The sequence below is a fragment of the Vipera ursinii genome (assembly GCF_947247035.1).
Source record: "Vipera ursinii genome assembly, chromosome: 1".
In the NCBI taxonomy this organism is placed as follows: domain Eukaryota; kingdom Metazoa; phylum Chordata; class Lepidosauria; order Squamata; family Viperidae; genus Vipera; species Vipera ursinii.
Genome location: NC_139512.1, coordinates 17496140 through 17518973, shown reverse-complemented (window position 1 = coordinate 17518973; position 22834 = coordinate 17496140). Strand labels below are relative to the sequence as shown.

General features: G+C 53.0%; 2 protein-coding genes across 2 annotated transcripts in view; one reads left to right on the top strand and one right to left on the bottom strand.

The window, feature by feature from the left end:
- Positions 1-14317, top strand: part of ADAMTSL5 (ADAMTS like 5) — a gene marked incomplete at both ends in the record, with an annotated part of 28594 nt that extends 14277 nt beyond the window's left edge. Inside the window, 5 exons of the mRNA XM_083352438.1 lie at positions 8021-8104; positions 9281-9444; positions 9849-10110; positions 13523-13594; positions 14004-14317. Coding sequence (XP_083208564.1) covers positions 8021-8104; positions 9281-9444; positions 9849-10110; positions 13523-13594; positions 14004-14317 — 896 coding nt within the window. The remainder of the gene's footprint in view (positions 1-8020; positions 8105-9280; positions 9445-9848; positions 10111-13522; positions 13595-14003) is intronic.
- Positions 14318-14997: 680 nt separating this feature from the next.
- LOC310632957 (kelch-like protein 21) lies at positions 14998-22210 on the bottom strand. Its single transcript, XM_083350419.1, has 3 exons — positions 21069-22210; positions 17130-17541; positions 14998-16724 (listed from the first exon to the last, which is right to left on the bottom strand). The coding sequence occupies exons 1-3, from the start codon at positions 21976-21978 to the stop codon at positions 16403-16405; spliced, it is 1644 nt and encodes a 547-aa protein (XP_083206545.1). The 5' UTR covers positions 21979-22210; the 3' UTR covers positions 14998-16402.
- Between the last annotated feature and the right edge of the window lie 624 nt (positions 22211-22834).

The following is a 22834-nucleotide window of genomic DNA, read 5'->3' as shown; positions in this document are numbered from 1 at the left end:
GGTGGAAACGAGGGGGAATTTGCAAGCACAGCAAGGTTGGGGAAGGGGCCCTGGATGGCATCAGAATAGAATAGAACTGGAAGGGACCTTGGAGGTCTTCTAGTCCAGCCCCCCTCTCAAGCAGGGGAACCTATACCGTCTCAGACAAGTGACTGTCCAGTCTCTTCTTAAAAACCTCCAGTGATGAAGCACCCATCATTTCTGGAGGCAAGCTGTTCCACTGGTTGATTGTCCTCACTGTCAGGAAATTTCTCCTTAATTCCAGGTTGCTTCTCTCTTTGGTCAGTTTCCAACCCTTGTTTCTCGTCCTGCCCTCTGGTGCTTTGGTGAACAACCTGGCCCCCTCTGCCTTGTGGCAGCCCCTCAGACACATGTCTCCCCTATTTCTTCTTTTCCTTAGACTAGTCAGACTCAAATCCCGCAGCCGTTCTTCCTATCTTTTAGTCTCCAGGCCCCTGATCATCTTAGCTGCTCTTCTTTGAACTTTTTTCAAACTGCATCACACCATTCTAAGGACAACACACGCACCACTGTGCAAACGACACAGTTGCAGATTGTGCCCACTTGTCCCATCCCACCTCCTGCACACTTGTCCAATCTCATGGACCGGAGCTGACAAGTGCACACCAGGAAATAAAGGGTGTGCAACACTGGGAGGTTGCAGGTCTGCCCCTGAAAGGGGGGGTGCCCGTGGGTGATGCAGGGAAGCTGCTGCAGTGGATTCTGACAACAGGAGAGCCAGGGATGCGTGAAGGAAGTGGGGGAGGGGGAGGCTGGAAGCGCAGAGAACGACAGGCGAGCTGGGCCCACTCGGCAAAGAAATGCCCCTAAATCTAAGAGCAGGCTTGATGAGGTGACTCAGGCTGAACTCTTTTGAGAGTGGCTGCCCAGGCCGTGAGGAGGCAGGCTGTCTTCTGGGCCCTGGGAGGGGCTGGGGGGGGGAGAAAGGAAAGAGGGTGAAGGAGGAGAAAGAGGCAGCCTTCGATTAATCTTCCAGAAGAAATAGATAGAAAATGGGCCCTTCCTCGGAGCTGCATTCATGGGCACCCCTCCAGTCCTTGAATTGGCATGGAGACCCTGGCGTGGCCCAGGGGGTCCTCAAAAGTGTCGGGCATTTTCATGTCGCCATTCCTGCCACCATGTGAGGATGGGTCTAGAAGTGGATGGAATGACATAATTGGGAGTCAAGAAAAAGAGGAGGGGTTAGGGTGCCATCAGGAGAAACTGTCAAGGTAAAAATCACCTTTGTAGAGGGCGACGGACCGTGCTTCAGAGAATGCATGTTACACTTGCAGGAAGGCAAGAAAAACACGACGCATAATCTTACTAAATACCTTTTACTTACAAAAATATAAAAACTAAATATATATTATACAGAGCTAGCTAGCTTCATCCTAACGTAACAGACAGTAACAGCAAAGTGAAAAAAGAACAATACAGATAATAACTCTGGGAACTTCTTCTAGACATGCGCACTAAACAGACTGAAACCATAACATAGCTAGTCATATGGGATTCACTATGGTTACCAGATAAGTTATCACAACAGGTGCAGAGAACAGGGGAAATGTACAGTTAGAAATGAACTTTTCTGACGAACATAAAAAAACGTGCAGTGACATTCCCCTTCTTTCGTCAGCAAAGTGAAGACTCAAGTAAGGCACATCTTCTCACGCAGATACTCATGCTGGGCTGTAGGAAGTGGTTTGTTCAGCATGTCAGCAATTTGATCACGTGTAGGCACATACTGTAACGTCACAAAACCTTGTTTAACCAGTTGCCTTATGTTTTGATATCGGATGTCAATGTGTCTGGACCTTGAACCTGTAAAACGTGTTTCAGAAATATAAACCACAGATTCATTATCCTCCATCACTGTGATCGGTCGAATCGGATGTGTCCAGATATCTGTGACTAAAGCATCAAACCAGGTTAAAGAATTGCATGCATCAGACACACAAGCATACTCAGCTTCTGTAGAGGAACAAGAAACAAAATTCTGTTTACGCACATGCCAGTAAACAGGACATCCATTTAAAAACATCATGTAACCTGATGTACTTTTCCGTGACTTCTTATCACTCGCCCAATCTGAATCTGCAAAACAACATAACTCTGCATAGTCAGTATGTGTGGGTTCCAACAACAACTTCATGTCTTTGGTGTGTTTTAGATACCTCAATAACTTTTTAACACATGTCCAATGAAACTGTTTTGCCTTGCCTACGTGTCGTGATAAAAGATTAACACTAAGTGCAATGTCGGGTCTAGTCCAACTACTAATATATAGAAGCGACCCAATGACTGAGCGATATAGTGTTTGATCTTCGAACTCAGGACTTGGTTCATGTGCCAAAATGTGAAAATCAGTTTGCATGGGTATACTCACAGGCTTAGCGTCCTCCATGTTACAGTGATGTAACAGTTGTTCAATCTTCTCTCCTTGTGTGAGACTAAACCCCTTCTGAGTTTTGGCAATTTGAACACCTAAATAAGTGTTAATACATCCTAAACACTTCAACGTGAAAAACTTTTGTAAAGCTTTAGCAAAAACCTCACTCATCTGCTTATTTGGACCAATATAAACAATATCATCGACATAAACAAGAATTATCTCATACCTATTACCGGATCTTTTGGTAAACACGCATTCATCTGTTTCGGACTTAATAAAGCCCATTGACTTTAGTTTGTCAGAAAGACATAAGTACCACATTAAACCAGACTGTTTCAGACCATAAAGACTTTTGTGTAGAAACCAGGTATCCCCTTCTTGCTGTCTGAAACCTGGAGGACCTTTGACGTAGATGTCTTCATCAAGATCAGCGTGAAGATAAGCCGTTTCAACATCGAACTGAAAAACTTCCAGGCCAAGGATAGTTGCAGTGGCTAAAGCAATTTTCACACTTTCAGTCCGCACTGTGGGTGAGTATGTATTTGTATAGTCCTCAGGATAACGTTGAGCAAAACCCTGGGCTACGAGTCTGGCCTTGTACAACGACTCACCATTCGGCTTCTTTTTGATCCTGTAGACCCATCGAGTACCAATAACTTTCTTGTTTGCTGGAGGGCTCGCAGGCGTAAACACTTGAAGTTTCTTTAGACTGTCCATTTCAGCCTGCATTGCCTCAAACCATTTATCCTGTTCTGATTCAGGAAGATGTTTGATCTGTGTGAACTTCTCAGGTGGAAGTGTAACATTACAAATCAAAGGTACAGGTGTTTTTGTTACTTGCCACGAATACCGTTTTGGAGGGATTCCCTTTGTGGACCTCTTGGAACGTCTCGGGCCAACCGTCCATTCTTCTTCTGTGTCGTCCTCGTCTTCATCATCGTCGCCAGCAGCAACATCAGCGGCTTGCGAAGACAGAACAGTAGGTTGAGAAGAAGTCGTGGAAGGAACATTCTCCTGTGATTCTTGATCAGGTTGCGTGGCATCAGCAACATCATCTCTAGGAAAATAAACTCCAGGATCGTTAGAATGAATCCTGGACCAGTCCGCATCTTCCTCAAAAGTAGCAGATTGTGAAACCACAATAACATGATGAGAGTCAATGTATTTGCTCCATTTTGAATTATCATCAATGCCCATAAATCTCATCCTTTTTGCTGCAGGACCCCCTTTCTTTCTTTGGGCTAAAGGAATATTCACCATAGCATAGGAACCAAAAATATGGAGATGTGAGAGATCAGGCTTGTGTCCATACAACATGAAATAAGGGGTCTGATTTATCACACTACTCCAAGTACGGTTGACGATATGGTTAGCATATTTGATAGCTTCACCCCAGTATGGAAGACTGAGGTTAGCATCTTCAAGGAGGCAACGCATCATGGTTTGCAAAACCCCATTTCTGCGTTCTGCCACCCCATTTTCAGCTGGAGTATAAGGAGCAGATGTCTGATGTACTATCCCATTCTCACGCATCCAGTCCTGGAAACGCTGAGACATGAATTCAGCACCGCGATCACTCTGGATTCTGGCAATGTTGACCTCGAATTGGGTATAGACAAGACTAGCAAAGTCTTTAAAGATCTGAAAGGTCTCAGATTTTTCTTTCATAGGATATACATATCCATATCTAGAATAATTGTCAACGATTGTCAAGAAATATCTTTTACCACCAAGTGTTGGTGCAAAAGGACCAACTATGTCAGTGTGTACCAAATCAAAAATGCGTGTTGACAGGCGTGTAGCGCGTTTTGGAATTGCTGCTGCCTTGGATTTGGCTTTCTTGCAGACAGCACAGTCCAAAAACACCTTACACCCCTTTAGATCCAAACCTCTTGCGAACTCTGGCATCTTCTTCAGGACACGGAAACTGGCATGACCCAATCTTCTGTGCCACCTATGGATACACCTGGAATGCAAAGGTTTACCTGTTAGTGAATTCTCAACTTTAGCATTTTTATTAGGAACCCCAGGCTTGCTGTGAGCAACCTGTGTCTTTTTTGTATTTTTATCATTATTAGGAACCTTTGGAGTAGCAACAGGATCTCTCTCTGAGACGTCTCTCTCTGGGCCTGTGCTCTTTGGAACGTGTATACTTGCCTGCTCTTGCTGCTTAGGCTTTGGTTTTAAGTAATAAACACCACCAATCAACATGGTTTCAGCAACAATATCTCCGTCTTTGACTATATAACTTGCTTTTTCAAGATGGTGGACCTGAAAATGAGAAAACCTAGACAAATGACTCTGACTAAGCAAATTACTACTGGCAGATGGAACATAGTAAACATTTGGAATGAGAGCATCAAGCTCTTCAATGTAAACAGTTCCTTTTCCCATGACCTGAACAGGATGATTGGAAAAAGAGTAAAGTTCACGAAGTTCAGGTTCAGGCTCGTGCATCTCTGTGAAAAGCTCTTTTCTGTAGGTAACATGTAATGCTGCTCCACTGTCCAAAGTCCAAAGAAGTCGTCTGTCGTACTCTGGTTGAGGCTGTGGATCGTTGGTCACAACCAATGTGGCAAGTGGAGCTTGTGGATCACGCCTGGAACCACGACCACGACCTTGTCGTCCGCCTCTACCTCTGCCTCCTCTGGAATCTGTTCCTCTGGGCTGGTATGTGACGGGCGCTGGAACTCGTTGGGGACAATCCCGGGTGGCATGTCCCACACGATTGCAGATGTAGCATCTTGCCATTCTTGGAACGTAGGTCCTTCCACGGAAGGCACGCCTCGCTGAAGCTCTTGATGCAGGTGGTTCCCTTAAATGTGGCGCAGCTTGCATAACTGCCTCTTCTTCAGCTAAGATTCTGCATACATGATCCACTGTGCGTTGAGCAATAGGCACTTGATTAATCTTGGAAATAGCATCTTTCCACTCATGATTCAAAGAATTGATGATAATGCTGATCATTTGAAAATCATCAATAGGATAGCCTTTTTCACCCAGTTCTTTTCTAATACCTTTCATTTTAGTCAAATGTGCTCCAATATGTTCACCAGATTTTAATCTGGAACCATGGAACTCAGACAAAAGTAAACAGGTAGACTCAATTGATGTAGGCCGATAACATGCCTCTAACTGAGTCCAAATTTGTTGGGCAGTTGCATCTTGTGAAAACGTGAGCTGCAATTCAGTGTCCATTGACATCAATAATGTTGTGCATGCTCTATTATCCAAGTCCCATATGTCAGGAGTCCATGGCTGGGCAGGAGGATTAAACACCATCATGTGAGTACCTTCTCTGCGTAACAAAAGTCCAACCTCACTGACCCATGCCCTGTAATTCTGTCCTGACTTCTTTAATTTTGAGTCACCAGCCAGTGGTACAATGGAAGGTGTTTGATGAGGAAAATACAATTGAGGTACTGGCTGTGCAGGTTGTGCAATCCGACCATAACCTGCAGGGGGCACCAGTGGCGTCTGTGCCTGGACATGCGGCAGTTGCATTGAAGCTGCCGGTAGTCTCGGTGCTGGCTGTGACTGTCTTTGAGCTGCTATTCCACCCTGGCCAGCAGGAGGCGCTGGTGCTGGGGCTGGTGCAGTAGCATAACCTGCAGATGACACTGGCCTTCGCATATAAGAACCCGGTGGCAATTGCATGTGGGTTAAATATGGCTGTGTTCTGCCAGGTAGAGGGGCTTGCATAGAAGCAATATTAACAGGAGAAGCAATAGTAACAGGAATCCTAGCACCATCAGGGACTGGAGCCTCAGATGATGGCAGAAATCTTGTATCTCTGAGCAAAGACTCCTCCATAGACAATTGCGAGAGTGAGAGCTCCAATTCATGTCTTAATGCAGCTTCACCAGTAGATGGTGCTATAACATTTGCTTCAGGCATCACTGTGGCTCTGTATGTCCTTTGGGACAGCCCATAATCATGTGACACAGGAGCCTCCGGTTCCCATTCGTCTTGCATGACACTCAATGATGGGCGTGACTTTAGCTTTGGGGAAGAAGGAGGCAATATGGCTTCTCCTTGTGGGTGTGGCAATATGGCCGGTTCATGCTCATAATTCCTTTCATATTGCTGAACCATTGACACATATTTCTTTGCCTGCTGCAAACGCCTTTCAAAAACCCCAATTTGTTCACAGTAGCCTTGCATAGCCCTATCTCGCATAGTTTGCTTGGGGCTTGAAGGAGCAGAAGGAATTTTCTTCGGCTGAACTTTAAGTTTCACTCCAAGCCTTTGAAATTCATCCTGAGCCCCTGGAGTGTGAACATTTTCAAAAGCAGCTGCCAGGGAGCTTGGAAAAGTAGAAAAAGGAGTGACTGACCTTGCATCGTGGACAGGAGCAGGCGCGTCTTCTCCAAGGCGTGTGGCCGAAGCTATCGGAGTTCTTAAGGTCGAAGGGAGATGCCCAACAGAAAGACTCCTTTCCAGCCGTGGCTTCCTTCCTGACATGTTTCAGCAGTTAATCACCGCTGCCCCACTAGCACTAACTAACTGATAACAGCCGCAGAAACATGCTTCTCCAAAAACATAAATCAAACCATCCTCGATACCAAAATGTCAAGGTAAAAATCACCTTTGTAGAGGGCGACGGACCGTGCTTCAGAGAATGCATGTTACACTTGCAGGAAGGCAAGAAAAACACGACGCATAATCTTACTAAATACCTTTTACTTACAAAAATATAAAAACTAAATATATATTATACAGAGCTAGCTAGCTTCATCCTAACGTAACAGACAGTAACAGCAAAGTGAAAAAAGAACAATACAGATAATAACTCTGGGAACTTCTTCTAGACATGCGCACTAAACAGACTGAAACCATAACATAGCTAGTCATATGGGATTCACTATGGTTACCAGATAAGTTATCACAACAGGTGCAGAGAACAGGGGAAATGTACAGTTAGAAATGAACTTTTCTGACGAACATAAAAAAACGTGCAGTGACAGAAACTGAACGAAAACTAGAAGCCAGGAGCTTATGAAGGAGAGCGGGTGACGAGGAGGATCAAGAAGAAAACAGTGCTGAAAGATGAATACAAAAACGAACGGGAGAAGCACGCTGAGGTGTCTGCATCATGAAAATTCACAAGGAAACAAAGTAGAGGAAGCTACCAATGACAGGCAGGAGGAGCGTGAGCGTCCTTTGAGGGCCAGGCTGATGGTTGGTAAGAAGCTGAAAGACGGGAGAGGTTCAGAGAAGGCGAAGGGAAGGAAGGAAGGAAGGAGAGGGGAAGAGGAAGGAAGTGCTCACTAGGAGTAGAAGATGACTTGATGGCACTTAATCACAACATGGAAGGGGTGGAAATGAGGGAAGGTTTGCAGGAACAGCAAGGTCCTGGGAGGCGCCCTGGAGGAGGCACCGAGCTGTCTCGGCCATCCAGGATCAGGGCCAAGACCTCTTCTGGGTGAGCTCCATCGCCGAGGTCCCAATCCTCCAAAAGCAGGGAGTCGGGGAGCAGCTGCAAAGGCGGTGGGGGGGGGGAGCAGCAGCCCTGGGAAGCCACCCAGGAGTCCCCCCCCCAGCAGAAGTCCCACTTCCCCTGGGGCCCCACCCCTCGGGCCTCTGCCTCTCTCTGACTGGCTCTCCTCTGATTCTTCCCAACAGGTTTCTTTGGGTACAGGAATGTGACCCGGATCCCAGCCGGAGCCAGACAGATCAGGGTGATCGACCACACCCCCAACTACCTCGGTAGGTCTGTCCTTCCCTCGGATCGGCCCCAGCGCTTCCTCCTTGGCCCCAGTAGGCCTCTCTTGCCAGAGCCATGGGGGGGAGGGGGAGGGATCCCAGCAGGCAGCTGGAGGTTAAGGAGAGGGAGGGGCAACAGGCATCCAGTCCTGCCAAGCCCTAGTTTTCCCCAATGCACAGCCTGGAGCCCCAGCCCACCCCAGGAGGAGGCTCAGCGTGCTAGGAGAGGAGCTGGACTAAGCAAGCCAGCCGCAGCCGTGGACTTAATGGCCTCAGGGGAGGAGGCCACTGGACCGCTTGAATTTCAGCTGGCTGTGGTCCATTTCTGGAGGGTGGGCCTAGTGTGCCACCCCAGAGAAGTGACCCCCTCCTCCGCTGGGCGTGAGTGCAGGAGGGCTTCCCACTCAGAAGGCTCCAAAGGAAGGAAAATGCCCCAAAGCAGACAAGGAGTGCCACCAGGGCCTGCGGGCATGGGAACAAAAAGCCACCTCCACATTCAGCAGGGCCCACTTGTGGGCGCCTCGGCCCCAGAGAAGGGCAGGGCGTGGCTGATTCCGTCTCCTGGCCAGATCCGGGACAGCCTTCCCCTCCTCAGAGAGCACTGCAGCTGCGGGTGCTGTTCCCCACCCACCCCCCCCGGGCTCCTTGAAAGAGCACGGAACATAGAATAATAGAACTGGAAGGGAGCTTCAAGGTCTTCTAGTCCAGCCCGCTGCTTGAGCAGGAGACCCTAACCCTATTCCATTTCAGTTAAATGATTGTCCAAAGCAGAGGGACAGCACTTCTTCTGTCGCACCCTTCTGCAAACCCCCCCCCCAATTGCTTCCTGCTTTGGGGCCTTTTCACTTCTGTGCATCCCAAAGTAAGAAAGTGGGGAACCATAGGCACTCCCCCCTCCCCCACACAATCTGGGAGTTCAGCCGTCAGCTTTCTGCTCCACGCTGGACACACAGACATAGTCGTGGCTGTTTTCACTCACATTCAAGCTGAGGCAAAAGAGCAGCCCCCACATTCTCTGCTGACCAGTCCAGCCCTTGGCACAGCAGCCCAGATGGCCGATTCTCCAAGCCTTCCAAACCAAAGCCGTCGCCCTCCCCACCCACCCCCCAGTTCTGCCGCTTTCTCTCTCCGGAGCCCCACATCCACCCCAAACCCTTCCTGTGCTCCCTCCCTCTGCAGCCCTGATGGAAGCAAACCAGCATTATGTCCTCAATGGGGAGTGGGCTGTGGATCAGCCAGGTGCATTCGAGGCCGCAGGCACCTGGTGGCATTACACTCGCACGGATAACGGGCACGAGACCCTTGAGGCGGCAGGACCCACAAGCGAGGATCTGTTTATCATGGTGAGAAGAGAGGGGATCCCCTAGCACAGGGGTAGGCAACCTTGGCTCTTTTATGACTCGTGGACTTCAAATTCCAGAATTCCTGAGCCAGCCTGCCCTCGCAAAAAAAGAGATAGCACAGATCACTGTTTTTAGCCCCTTGAAAGATGGCCACCTCTGGACACTAAATGCTGGGTGGGAGGGACAGGCCACCCTCTGATCTGTGGTCCTCACCCTAGAGACATGGAAAACAGCACACAGAACATGTCTCTTTGGCTTCCGCTGGTTCTCTCGACTGGTATGCAAGGAAGAGAATTGTATGGGGCCAGGAGCAGTTTTGCAAGGGGAGGCAGCTGGAGAGGGGCTGCCCCTACTTGCAAGTATGCCTTGACTCTGCTAACGCGCCCCCCCAATCCCACTGCCAGGTCCTTTTTCAGGAGGAGAACCTCAGCATAGACTACCAGTACTGGGGGCCAAGGAAGCAGATCCCCCACCGTGCACAGGGGGAGGGCCATGCTCTGCGCCAGCCCCAGGCCAGAGAGATAGAGGCCCAGCACCCAGAAGAGCCTGCGGACTTTCCTGAAGCCATAGCAGTGACGCGACGTTTCACCAAGGCCCAAGAGGTGGCCAAGGAGGCGCCACAGAAGAAGGTCACCCCAGCACCCCTGAGGACTCCAACGGCACCAGGTAGCTCTGGGGCAGGCGCAGAGGGGGGAGCCCCCAATTCACTGGACCGTCTGTTTCAATTTCTCCGGCAGACGTAGGAAGAGAAGCGATGGGCAGGGGAGGCATGATAGATTTCTCGGCAGAACAGCTGGCCCCGTGCCCCAGCTGTGGCCCCAAAGGCCCATAGACATAGAGTAGCACCCTCTCGCTGAGTGATGCCACCCCAACTCCCCAAAGGCTACTTTATTCTTTGTTAATGCAGTTCATAAGAAACCAAGCTGGCAGTCCTTTGGAAAGGGCTCTCTCCCGAGAGAGAGAGAGAGAGAGAGAGAGAGAGAGAGAGAGAGAGAGAGAGAGAGAGGGGTCAGGTTTCCTTGCGGGGGTGGGGTGGGCACCGGCTCTCTAGGCCACACGCTCCCAGGGAAGGAGGCTGTAGTAAGGGATGCTCATGCCTTGGCAGGCAGAGATCCCTGTGAGGCAGAGACGCCTTAGCTGGCAAGCCCAAACCCTGAGAGAGTGTGTGTGTGGGGGGGGCTTGAGGTCATCCACTTGCACCCTGCTCAAACAAGCCCTCCAGCCAGATCCATCCAGCAAAGGGACGTCTGTCACACCTTCCGTGATCAAACGGCTACTGGGCTACTGCCGTTAGGAGGCTTTCCCTAGGCTGAATCAGAAACAGCCTTCCTGCAACTTAAATCCCCCTTGTGCACTTTGGATCGTGGAAGAACGTGACCCTCGCCGAGACTGGTTGGGAGGGTCAAGGGAACCATCTTCCTCCTTCTCAAGCCAAAGCATCCCCAGCTCCTTCACTCTCCCTGCGCAGCTGGGCTTCTGCCAACCCCCCCCCACACACACACACACCGGCCTTCTCTGAAGGGGCTCCTTTGGCTTCTCTAAATCCTCCTTAAGGCGGGGGGGGGGGAGCGTGCCTAGATGGGGAAGCAGGGCGCAAGGGGGGGGCGGCCTCTGATCCCTCCAGCCAGAGCAGACCACAGCTGCCTTCACCTTTTGCTGGCCCCTTTCCAGCTTACCATCCACTTCGCTTCTGCATCTTCTGGTGTTTTATTCTTGGGGTTGACCGGCTTCTGCCTTAGTGTGTTCTTGGGTTTGAGGTTTGCACATATGTCGTGTTGGCTAAAGGTCCTCCCGACCTTTTCTAATATTCCTGCAACGTGTGGAACGACTGTGTTGCTTCTTCTTTGTCTGTCACGGAGGAGCTCCTGCTGGGTCTTTTGGGGGATTGGATGAAGGCCCACCGGGGACAGCCACACGTCCTGAGGGCTCCCTTCATGTGCTTTAGTCCTTTGCTGGTAGGCAGGCCTTCGGCCCAGTGGTGCGTAGCGTTGTGATGGCTCCCATTTTGTGCTCTGGTGCAGAGGTCCCCAACCTTTGGGGCACCAGGGAGCGGTTATGTGGAGATTGATTTTTCTGCGGACCGGAGGGGGTGTGGTTTTTTGTGCTGCCTGCATCCCACGGATGGGGCTTTGTTTGTGCAGCCCAATTGCTAGCATGCCACAGCCCAGTACTGGTCCACGGACCGGGGTTGGGGGACCCCTGCTCTAGTGGGTGCTGGGAATCAAAATGTAAATAGTGATCTGTGTGGGGGGGGCGGTGTTCCTGTAAATTTTGATGTTAAAGCTTCTGTCTTCCTTAATGTATACTGCACAGTCCAGGAAGGCTAGACTCTTTTCCTTAACATCTCCCTGTGTGAATTTGACGTATCCGTCCACCGAGCTGACATGTTTGGTGAATGCTTCCAATTCCTGTGTTTTGATCTTGACCCAAGTATCTTGTCCACATTACCCATTCCAGTGAGTGGGTGAGGTTCCTGTGAAGGAGTTCAGGGCTTTGGCTTCTACCTCTTCCATGTAGAGATTGGCCACAATGGGGGACACAGGTGAGCCCATGGCGCAGCCGTGTTTCAATCTGTAGACGCCTTCGCTGTGTCTAAAATAGGTGGTGGTCAGGCAGAGGTCCAGCATGGCACTTATGTGGTCTGGGCTGAGGTTGGTTCTGTCACCTAAGGTGCATCAACTCTTGTCACCTACAACACTGCAGAACATTTAACTGCCTTATTAGCTCCGTTAGTTGGTAACAGCACCCATCACATCAACGAGTCACACGACTTCGCCAGCAGGGTTTGGAAATTAAAACTGACTGAGATGAGACCGTGGATTCCCGCGATGTGACTTCCCTCTTCACTTGCGTCCCAACAACTGAAGCCGTCACGGTAGTGAAGAAACGACTGACGCAAGGCGGCACCTTAGGTGACAGAACCAGCCTCAGATCAGCCGCATTGGGGAATGGGCTTTCCTCACGGAGCTTAAGGGTGAAAGCCGCTTTCGAGATCACCCAGTCCAACCCCCTGCCCAGAATAGAAAGCCACCCGTACATTACCCCAGTAGGGGCTTCTTGGCCCTCTGTTTAAAGGAACAGATGACCCACCTGGCTTCCTGAGTCAGCTGCTCCCACTGTGGAACTTCACGTCTAGCCAGAACCTGCTTGCAATGGACACCCGCCGTCTCCTCTTCTGCCTTCTGGAGCAAGTCTGTCCAGTTCTGCCCCATCACCTGTGGGGCAGCCCTGCAGATCCCTGTTGACGAGCGCCGGGCCTCCAGCAATGTCTCCCTCGGTTGCTTACAAGCTGCTCCCTCCCTCTTGGGAGGGTTTCGCCTTCTGCCAGGCAGAACCGGGTCTGCTTCCCCACAGCTCCAAATGCCCGGCTGTGCCCCTGCCTTCCGGGGGCACCAAAGACCGCCTCTCCCAAGGCTCCCGGGGGCCCATTTCTCCCAGCAAGGAGCAGGCAGCCCAACAAGACTTTTGGACGTCAGAGTCGCTGCCACAGGAAGCCCTAAACACGGGCACAGACCCTTGACCAATCACAGCCGTTCCCTCCACATCTTCCGCTGCCCCTTTGACTGGTCCTGCCGAAATAGGGTAATTGACTGGGAGTTGCTTTCCCCGTTGCATAAACCAAGAGGGCAGCCTGCAGGTGCCATTGTGCTGGTCCTTCAGCTATCTGCATTCAACTGAGATGTGTAGTGGAAGTGCCCCTCCCCTCCACCAAACCAGCTGGCATCATCAGCCCCTAAAAGCCCCCCAAACACACACACACAGACTCCTGCAGGTCGGAGGGGTGGCAGCTTGACCAGGAACAACTGGTGGGTCTCTGGGCCGTTAGAAAAGCAGACTGCTTCCCCCCGCCCAATTTCCCCATGGGACGCTGCCTTTAATTCAGCAGGAGGCGGCCAAAGCTTTCCTTGTTAGTAGCGGCAGCAGCCGCCCAGGCGGCCCTAACTCTCTCTCTCTCTCTCTCTCTCTCTCTCTCTCTCTCTCTCTCTCTCTCTCTCTCTCTCTCTCTCTCTCTCTCTCTCTCTCTCTCTCTCTCTCTCTCTCCCCTCCCCTCCCCTCCCCTCCCCTCCCCCCCTTGCAGGACGGTGTGGGAAGTGCGACCCGCCGAGAGGGAAGTCGCAACGCCTTCACCACTACTGCAACAGCGACTTCGGTAGGTATTCTTCCCTCTTGCCGGGCTGGGCTGAGGGAGAGACCGGCTGCGCTGCGGGGAGCGTCTGCAGCACACCTGCACAGAACTCGGGTCTCCCGCGGCGCCGGTTCCTCCCTTCCGTCCGTCCATTCAGGCTGCACACAAATTGACGTTATGCGGCTTGTTGTTGCCGCCGCTTGGACGGCCCAGGAAGAAAATGACGCCGGCGCTTAAAGCGGCTCTCCGGCTGTGCCTCGTTCGCGCACCACAGGAGCTGCAGGCAGACGGCCCGGGACTGCGGCGGTGGCGCGCCAGGAGGAAGGCGCGGAGTCCGTGTCCCGGGGACGAGGGCGGGCTGCAGGGCACCCCGGGGATGGGGGACCGAGGCTCTTCTCACCGACCGACCGGCGGGCTGGCTTCTTCCCGGCAGTCTTCCGAGCCCGGATCCTCTCGAAGCGCTACGTCGGCTCCGAAACGCGCTACGACGTGCAGGTGCAGCAGACCTACCGCAACCGCTTCCCGCTGCGCTCGCGCGAGTACGTCTGGGTGCCCAACACCTGCGACTGCCCCCATCTGCTGGAGCGGCGCGAGTATCTGCTCATGGCGCGGAACCACGTCAACTTCGAGCAGACCCTCAACCGACTCCTGTTGCAGCGCGGCGACTACGCCCGGCCCTGGTCGCCCCGCGAGGACCTGCAGCTGCGCGACGCTGCCCCGCGTTGCCAGCCCGGCCCGCCCGCCTGAGAGCCTCCGCCTGCGCGAGGAAGCCGCGAGAGCCCCCCCCACCCCGACTGCTGAGCGCGCCACCTCCGCCCCACCGGGCAGGGGAGCGCGCGCTTCGGCGCCCGGACGCCGGACTACGCCGCCCCCGCCGGCGCGCTGGGTCTCTGAGCCGGCCGGCCGCGCCCGCAGATCGCGCCGCGTCCGGGAGGCTCTCTCGCCTCCCCAGGACCGAGCGGAAGGGCGTCTGTTCAATCAGCCCCGAGATTGTCCCCGGGAAGAGCCTCCAGGTCCCGGGCGCCCACTCGCCTCTGGCTCCCTCGGGCGATGCTGTTCCCGGGCGGGCGGACGGACCGCGCCAGCCGCCCCGTTCTCTGTCAGCCTCAGGAGATCGCCCCGGGTGTTTCTCCTGCCGCCACGAAAGCAGCCTTCAGCCCCCTTATTCTTGCATACCTTTCACATCCCAACTGGGTATCCTTAACCTTCAGATGGAATTTTAAGTGTAGAATAAATGTAAGCATAAGCCAGCTTAAATGTTACTGTTAAAGATTTGTAGGTTTATGATACGTGAACACAAATTTAAAGAGGTAATGAAGCCAGTGACTTAAAAGCAACAACACGTAAGCCTAAAACTGATGTTACCTCGTTGGATAACGGGAAAAAAAAACCACAACCAAGTTCAGAGAGAACCAAGAACCCAGAAGTTCAGTCCTGAACTACAAATATTCTCTTGTATTTATAAGCCTAAATTTTAAAAAGACTAATAAAAAAAGATTAAATTACAAATGAATTTGCAAAAACGACGATTCCGCGGAGAACAAGATCAGCTCCTCCGCATCCCTCCTCCTGCTCGCACTTGCGGCAAAGGCCGGCAGGGGGCGACGGAAGCCGACCCAGACCCAGAAAGGAAATCCAGCGGAACGTTGGGCTTAAAGGAAGCGTAGAAGCAGCTCGTGCGGGCGGGGTCTGTCCTCCTGCCAGATAAACTCCTCCAAATAGCGTCGGTCTGTTTTTTTAAAAAGGGGAACTACCTCACAGCGACCCTAGTGCTGTAATCGTCAGGGCAGGTGGGTTGCTGCTGTGGAAAGTCCAACAGTCCCACAATGGCTTCGGGAGAGCCAACGGGGAGAAGAGGAAACCGGGGAGGGGGGATTCCAAAGCGCAGTAAAAGAATCCCAGCCGGAACACAAAGCTCAGGCCGGGGGAGTTGCTCTGGAAAGGTCCCCAGGGCGGGCCAGAGACCCCTTTCGAAACCTAGAGGAGGCGAAAGCCCAAAGGAACAGCTCTGTGCTCCGAGAAACGCTGCAAGGAACACCTGGCGAGAAGCCAAACGAAGAAAACTCTATCCGGATCAGGCGATCTGCCAGGGGCACCGCTAGGCTCCCCCGCTGAGGAGTCTGGAAAGGAGCGTCGATCGCTGATGGGACAGTAACCTTGTTCAGCCCGACAGATCTGAAGGGCCCGTGGAGTAATCTGCGTTAACTCTTATGTCATTGTATATTGTATATTTTGATTTTACTGTATGTTGGTTGAACTGTATGCCGCCCTGCATTGTATGTGGGGTGCGTGGCCGTATAAATTGACTAAATAAAGTGATCAGCCACGTTGGTAAAATTAGACTAATTCCTGGGGCCAGATGGCACCTCCCCAATTTTAGCAATGACCTCCGAGGCTGCATCAACGGGTCAAACCGAGACCAAAAGAGGCCTCTGTTTCAGCATGGTTCAGTCCCTGGGCACATTTTAAGAAGGATATAGAGAAAGGGGGAGGGGTCTCTCCAGGGGAGAGCAAGCAAGGTGAGATGGGGCCCAAAGAGCAGTGGTTGGGGGCCTTGGGGGTGTTTAGCCTGAGGGATGCACTGGGGTGGCTGAATGCAGAGGCCGGCTACATGGGGGCTGGAGGGCCTTCGGCCGGGGATCCCCGCACTGGCACCAGGGACAGAGCCCGGTGGTCTCCAAGGTTGCTCGCACCCTGTGGATCTGTGAGAGGAATCCCCCCCCCGTACCTCAGGGCCAATGTCAGCAGGACGGGGAGGCTCAGATGCACCCTCCATGGAGGCTGCTCCCTGCCATGGGGATCTCTTCTGAAGGGAGGAGGCAGCACCGCTGGCTACGCCTTGCACCCCCAGGTGTTGAACCTGCGCACGGAGGCCACTCCGTGGATGGGGAGCGGGCAGGGGAGACTGTGGCTCACTTCCTGCCATGTCTCCTTGTAGGGGTCCAGAATCACCATGTTTGGGACAGCGGTGTTCCCCCGCCTCTCCGCCAGCAGATAGATGCGTCCGTTGGCTGAGCTGCATCCTTCAAAGAACTTCTGAGCCGGGCCGTCCTCCTCCACGGGGGTCCACTCGTCAGTGCAGACGTCGAGGCGGAAGGCCCCCCCTCCGACGGTGTAGAGGGCCCCGTTCAAGGCTGCCACACAGAGGTCATACCTGGAGGGAAGAGAAGCAGGGCAGGGAGGCAGGCAGGCACCCACAAAAGACACTGTTCTTTGGAACTAGTTGGACCCACGGACAGGAGCTTCCCTGCCCCACGAGGAGCTCCCCCCTGGGCCTGAACTGCCAGCAGCCAAAGAGCTCAATCCTGTTGAGAAGCAGTATTCGGGTGCGCCACATCTGGGGCACCCATTGGGGTGGGCTTTCATACAGTAGCTTCACCTTTCCGAAGCCCGCATGAGTCTTTCCCCCCAAAAGGCACGTCTGACGAAGGGCAGAAATGGCCCCCGAGCCCACCTTTTGGCCCGGCCTCTTCTCACCTGTGGCCACACAGGACACCAGGGAAACTTCAAGTCCTCCACTCTCTGCAACCCACCCCAGGAAAGCCAGCCGCAGCCTCACCTTGGCAGCGGTGAGAAAGAAACAACATCCCACGAGTCTGTCTCTATGTCCAGCCGCTGAACCGCCCGGCAGACGTCCCCGTTCTCATCCAGGCCACAGACCACGTAGATCCGCGTCCCCACACCAGTGGCTCCGGCTCGTTCCACGGGGTGGATCAGGGGACTGGCGGGTTCCCAGGAGGAGTCCGCCAGGGCAAGGCGCTCGACGCTGGGGGTGATGCCCTCCGGGGTGCTGCCCCCCATCACGTACAGGTGGAAGCCAACCCCCACGGCGCAGTGGCTGTCGCGTGCCTCCTTCATGGCCGGCCCCTCCAGCCAGCTGTCGTCCCAGCTGTTGTAGATCCACACCCGGTCCACGGGGGCCCAGAGGAACTCCTCCCGGAAGTTCCCCCCCGTGACGAAGAGGAGGTTGCCTGCAGAGAGCGCACAGGGAAAGGAGGAAGCGCTGTGGCCGGAGAAGGGCGGGAAAAGAAAAGGGCTGGAGAGCGGGACCCTCGGGAAGAGCACAGCACCAGGCAGACTCACAGCAGCGCCCTGTGGAGCATCCTAAAGTGGGGCAGGCTGACTGCCACCCGCGGGGGTGGGGGGAGGAGCGGGAGCCCCTGCTGGAGCCAAGGGTCCCAGGTGAGCCCCAGAGGCAGCTCTTCCCCAAGGACTGGCGTTTCCAGGTAGGCTGCCTCTTTGGCCACCCCACCGAGTGGCCTCCCAAACTCTCTCACTCTGCCCCACCTGATTCCTCCAGGCCCCACCCTGGCCAGCCAGCGGGGGCTCGGAGGTGAGTGGGCTCCCGCCCACCCAGAAGTGGAGCAACTCTCCTCCCGTTTCTGCCTCTGCCCGGAGGGCATTCGGAAGGCTGCCACCCAAGTGCACTTTCTAGCTTGCAGCCCATCCAGATGTGAAGCTGAGCCCCGGATTCAAATCCCAGCTCCCACTTTCTTCCAGTTCGGGAAGGGGGGCCGAAGGCCCAGCAGCCGCAAAGCCAGGAACCGGCCCCAGGGCAGAGAGCCGAGGAGCCCCTCTGGTTATGGGGGAGCTCTGGCAAGGGGGCTCCTAGAGGGAAGCGTATCTTGTTTGGCTCATCTTATCAGAAGGGCTTTTAAACTAAGATTGAGGGGGGGAGCAGGGGGGGGCAATCTTCCCGACCTTTAGCACCTAGTTCCAAGCAAAACCAGTAGATAACCAATCACCCAGGGAGGAAGGACAAAGAAGAAATAAAAAAAGGAAAACATAATGAAGTAGAGAATGATGGAAAGGATACAACCCAACAAAAGAAGAGGTGGAGTTGCATTATATATAAAAAGATCACTACAGCTCTACAGAAATACACAAAACCAAGGATGAAAACCTGCCAGAATGCATGTGGGTCAATATAAAAGGAAAAAGCGACATTGTCGTAGGCATACATTACAGGCTAATCAATTAACAAATGTACGTAGGAAAGATTTCACAGTAGCAATGGGAGACTTCAACTACCCTGATAGCAACTGGGAGACAAACTCAGAAGCGAGCGGGAGATCGAACAGATTCCTAACCCACCTAGCCAACAACTTTGCCACCCAAAAGGTGGAGGAGGGAACTAGAGCAAAAGCTATCCTGGACCTAGTTCTTACTCACAGAGAAGAAGTGATAAAAGGGAGTTGGAGTTGCCCCAACCTTGGACCACACTGACCAGGTCATACTGGAATTCATTATAATGAAAACACAAGCAACAGAATATAATCCAACCGGTGTCTTAAACTTTAAAAGAGATGATTTTAACAAACTCAGAGAAAGCCTAAGAAAAAATTCACGGATAAAAATCCTAAAGGGGAAAAGGCTCAGAATGAACAAAAGCTCGAATGAATAAAGACTTGCAACAAAATTCAAAAATAATAAAAGAAGTTTCTTTCAACATATAAATAACAAGAAAACAGTCAAGGAAACAGTCGGTCCACTAAGGAGAGAAGATGGCAAGGAAGAGAAAGCAGAACTCCTTAACTCATTCTTTGCCTCTCTCTTCAGGCAAAAAGAAACTATAGCCCAACCTAACAAACTCATAACAGTAAAAGACAGACTTGAAATAAAAATTAAAATAAGCAAGGAAATGGGAAGAGAACGCCTATGCAACCTGGATGAATATAAATCATCAGGACCCGATGGATTACGTCCCAGAGTTCTGAAGGAACATCACAAAAAGACATTGAGACTATGGAAAAGGTACAAGGAAAAGCAACTAAGATGATTAAAGGGCTTGGAGGAAAAAAATAGGAAGAACGGTTGCAGGATCTGGGTATGGCCCGCCTGGGGAAAAGAAGGACCGGGGGGGGGGGGGGACATGATAGCAGTATTCCAGTATTTGAGGTGGGGTCAAACCTCTTCTCCAAAGCACCAGAGGGCAAGAGAAGAAAGAACGGGTGGAAACGGATCAAGGAGAGAAGCTGCAATGAAGCTGAACCAGCAGAACAGAAGTCGTGGGGGCTCCCATCGCTGGAGGCTTTTGAGAAGAGGCTGGACTGCCACCCGTCCGAGACGGGTTTAGTTTAGTTTAGTTTTATTGGATTTTTATACCGCCCTTCTCCCGAAGGACTCAGGGCGGTGAACAGGGCATATAATAAAAATACAAAAGTACAAAAGTTAAAAAAAGAATTAAATTAATGCCCAAAATAAAACAATAGGAATATACAAATAATTAAAACCCTAAATTGACTCCCCATCAGGCCAGGCCAGCTTGTTCAAATAAGTGGGTCTTTAACCCGCGCCGGAAGGAGCGGAGATCCGGTGCCATCCGGAGCTCAACCGGCAGTTGATTCCATAATGCTGGAGCGCCCACAGAGAAGGATCTCCCCCTGGGGGCCACCAGCCGGCATTCTCTGACTGGAGGCACCCTGAGGAGGCCCTCTCTGTGGGCACGTACTGGGCGGAGGGGTGTTGACGCCGGCAGCAGGTGGTCCCCGAGGTATTCCGGACCCATGCCATGTAAGGACTTAAAGATCATAACCAAGACCTTGAACCTCACCCGGAAGACAACTGGTAACCAATGCAGCTCGCGGAGCAAAGGTGTAACATGGGAGAACCGGGAAACTCCCAAGACAACTCTCGCGGCCGCATTCTGTACCAGTTGGAGCCTCCGAGTGATCTTCAAGGGAAGCCCCATGTAGAGAGCATTGCAATAGTCAAGACGAGAGGTCACGAGCGCATGAGTGACTGTACACAGGGCATCCCGGTCCAGATAGGGCCGCAACTGACGCACCAGGCGAACCTGAGCGAAAGCCCCCCTAGTCACAGCTGCTACATGATCTTCCAGGGTAAGTCGTGAATCTAGGAGGACTCCCAAGTTGCGAGCCCTATCCACGGGGGGTAAAGACTCACCCCCCATAGAAAGAGATGGAACATTTTGAATGTCCCGGGATGCCGGAATGTACAGCCACTCAGTCTTGTCAGGGTTGAGTTGAAGTCTGTTCCTCCCCATCCAGACCCGAACCGCCTCCAGGGACATCACAGCGAGGGCATCACTGGGGTGGTTTGGGGTCGAAAAGAAAAGTTGGGTATCATCAGCATATTGATGATACCCAACTCCAAAACCACGAATGATCTCACCCAGCGGTTTCATGTAGATGTTGAACAGGAGAGGCGAGAGAACCGACCCCTGAGGAACTCCACAAACGAGAGACCTAGGGGCCGATCTCTGCCCCCCTGCCAACACCGACTGCGAACGTCCCAGGAGATAGGAGGAGAACCACCGAAGAACTGTGCCTCCCACTCCCAATCCCCTGAGACGCCGCAGCAGAGTACGGGGTCTCTCCTGCTGGAGCTTGGGGCTGGACCAGAAGGCCTCCAAGGTCCCTACGTCAGCTCCATTCTGATTTGGGGAGCCAGGAGCTGCTCTGGCGGTTCTTCTTGGCCCTCCTCGTGGTAGGGCTGCAGCCCAGAGCCCCCCACCCCCCAAGGGACGGAGCATTACCCACGGCAGCCACGGCGTACTGGGTGAGGTTTTTGCGCTTGAGCGGCGAGCAGGCCTGCCAGGCGCCAGTCTTGGGCAGGAAGTGGAAGAGCTCCTGCTGCTCCTGGTCACGTTTCCCAGCCACCACGAAGAGGGTCTCGTAGCTCCGGCTGGCGCAGGGGGCCTGGGTGGCCTCCTGCCAGCTGGGGGGCGGGAAGCGGTCCAGCTCTTTCAGCAGCTGAGCCAGAGGGTCCGGCCCGGGGCGCTTGCTGCGCTTCACCAGGAGGCTGAGGAAGGGGAGGCTGAGGAAGGGGACCCGCACCAGGCCCACCAGCTCCAGGAAATCCTTGGCCCGCTGGGGCAGGTCTGCCACTACCCACTGCATCACTGTGTCGAAGACCACGTCCTCAGAGGCCACGAAGAGCTCGTCGCTCTGCAGCAGCTCCCTCAGAGTCGCCTTGGGCAGCTCCTCCACCTCGCCGTGGGTCACCACATCAGCCCAGTGGCTGAGGGCTACGTTGAGGGCAGCAGACTTGAGCGCCGGGCAGGCAAAGTGCTGAGCGTAGGCCCTGAGGCCGAGGCAGTTGGAGACGTGCAACTCTCTTTCCAGAAAGGCCTCGCAGCGCCTCTTGGCCACCTCCAGCTGCAGGAAGTCGGCCGTCTGCAGAAGGCTGGCGACGTTGGCAGGGGTGAGGCTGAGGCTGCCTGTCCGGGTGAAGTCCAGGAGTGCCCGGAAGGGCTCCGCCTCAACCCCCTGGATCCGGATGCGTCGCTCTGCGTGCTCCCGGGTGCCACCAAAGAACATGGCTTCAAAATAGCTGCTGTGGCAGGCCAGGGCCCACCGGTTGACCGGGAAGCACTTTCCCTCCACTTCCAAGACTGCGTCACACTCAGGATTGGCCTGAACTGTCACGGACGGGGACGGATCCATGCCGGCCAGCCGACCTGAGGAGCCGAGCCCAGAATAAAATGCCCTCCTGTCCTGCGACCTTGGCTCCCGCTCAAACCCTGGTGAAAGTCCAGCGTAGCAGTTGCTAGGCCCAATATAGACACAACTCCGATCCTAAAAATAGAGACCGGCCTCCTTTACCCAGGGACCCATGTCACAACCCCTCCTGCCTACATGCTGCCTCTTTTGCCTGTTCGCCTCGGGCAAGCACGACTGCTTCAATACTAAAGGAAGAGGCACACCGATACTGGCGACACAAGGTAACTAGCGGGAAGCCAGATTGGTACAGGGGCCAAGGTGCAGGCTGGGAGTCTCGCCTGAGGTATGAAATCCAGCTGGATGACTTTGCGCTAGTCTCTCTCTCTCTGACAGCACAGCCTACCTCACAGGATTGTTGTGGGGAAAAGAGGAGTGTTAAGAATGTTTGCCATTCTGAGTTGCCTAGTAAAACAGTAGGATAAAATATAACTGCTCAGCTGCCCAAAGTCTTTGACCCTTGTCTGAACATCGCAACAGACGGCATTTCAAAAGACTTGATCCTAAGAGAAATGACGGACTGGACTGTGCCTGGGAGGCTGCATCTCCCCGTGGAGAAACAAATTGGACATAGAGCAGACCAAACTGCCCATCCACGGCCCAAAGAACCATCTCTGACTGACTGGCGTAGCGCTCTCCTCTTTTTATCATCCTTATCTTTGTGGTGTTACAAGTTTGCCCTCTATTATAAAATTCCTAAAATTATTAATCTTTTGCGCAGCACTGCAGCTTGGCCAACTTGTCTCTAACATAGAAAGGAGACAGAAAGTTGGAAATGGAAGCTCAGACGTTACTTATTTGG

Bases quoted from the DNA above. Each gene is read 5' to 3' on its own strand.
- LOC310632957 (XM_083350419.1), bottom strand. From the start codon at position 21,978: ATGGATCCGTCCCCGTCCGTGACAGTTCAGGCCAATCCTGAGTGTGAC. The intron at 17,542-21,068 runs GTAATGCTCCGT...CGCTCTCTGCAG, and splicing joins GTACGCCGTGGCTGCCGTGG to GCAACCTCCTCTTCGTCACG. The intron at 16,725-17,129 runs GTGAGGCTGCGG...TCTTCCCTCCAG, and splicing joins TCTTTCTCACCGCTGCCAAG to GTATGACCTCTGTGTGGCAG.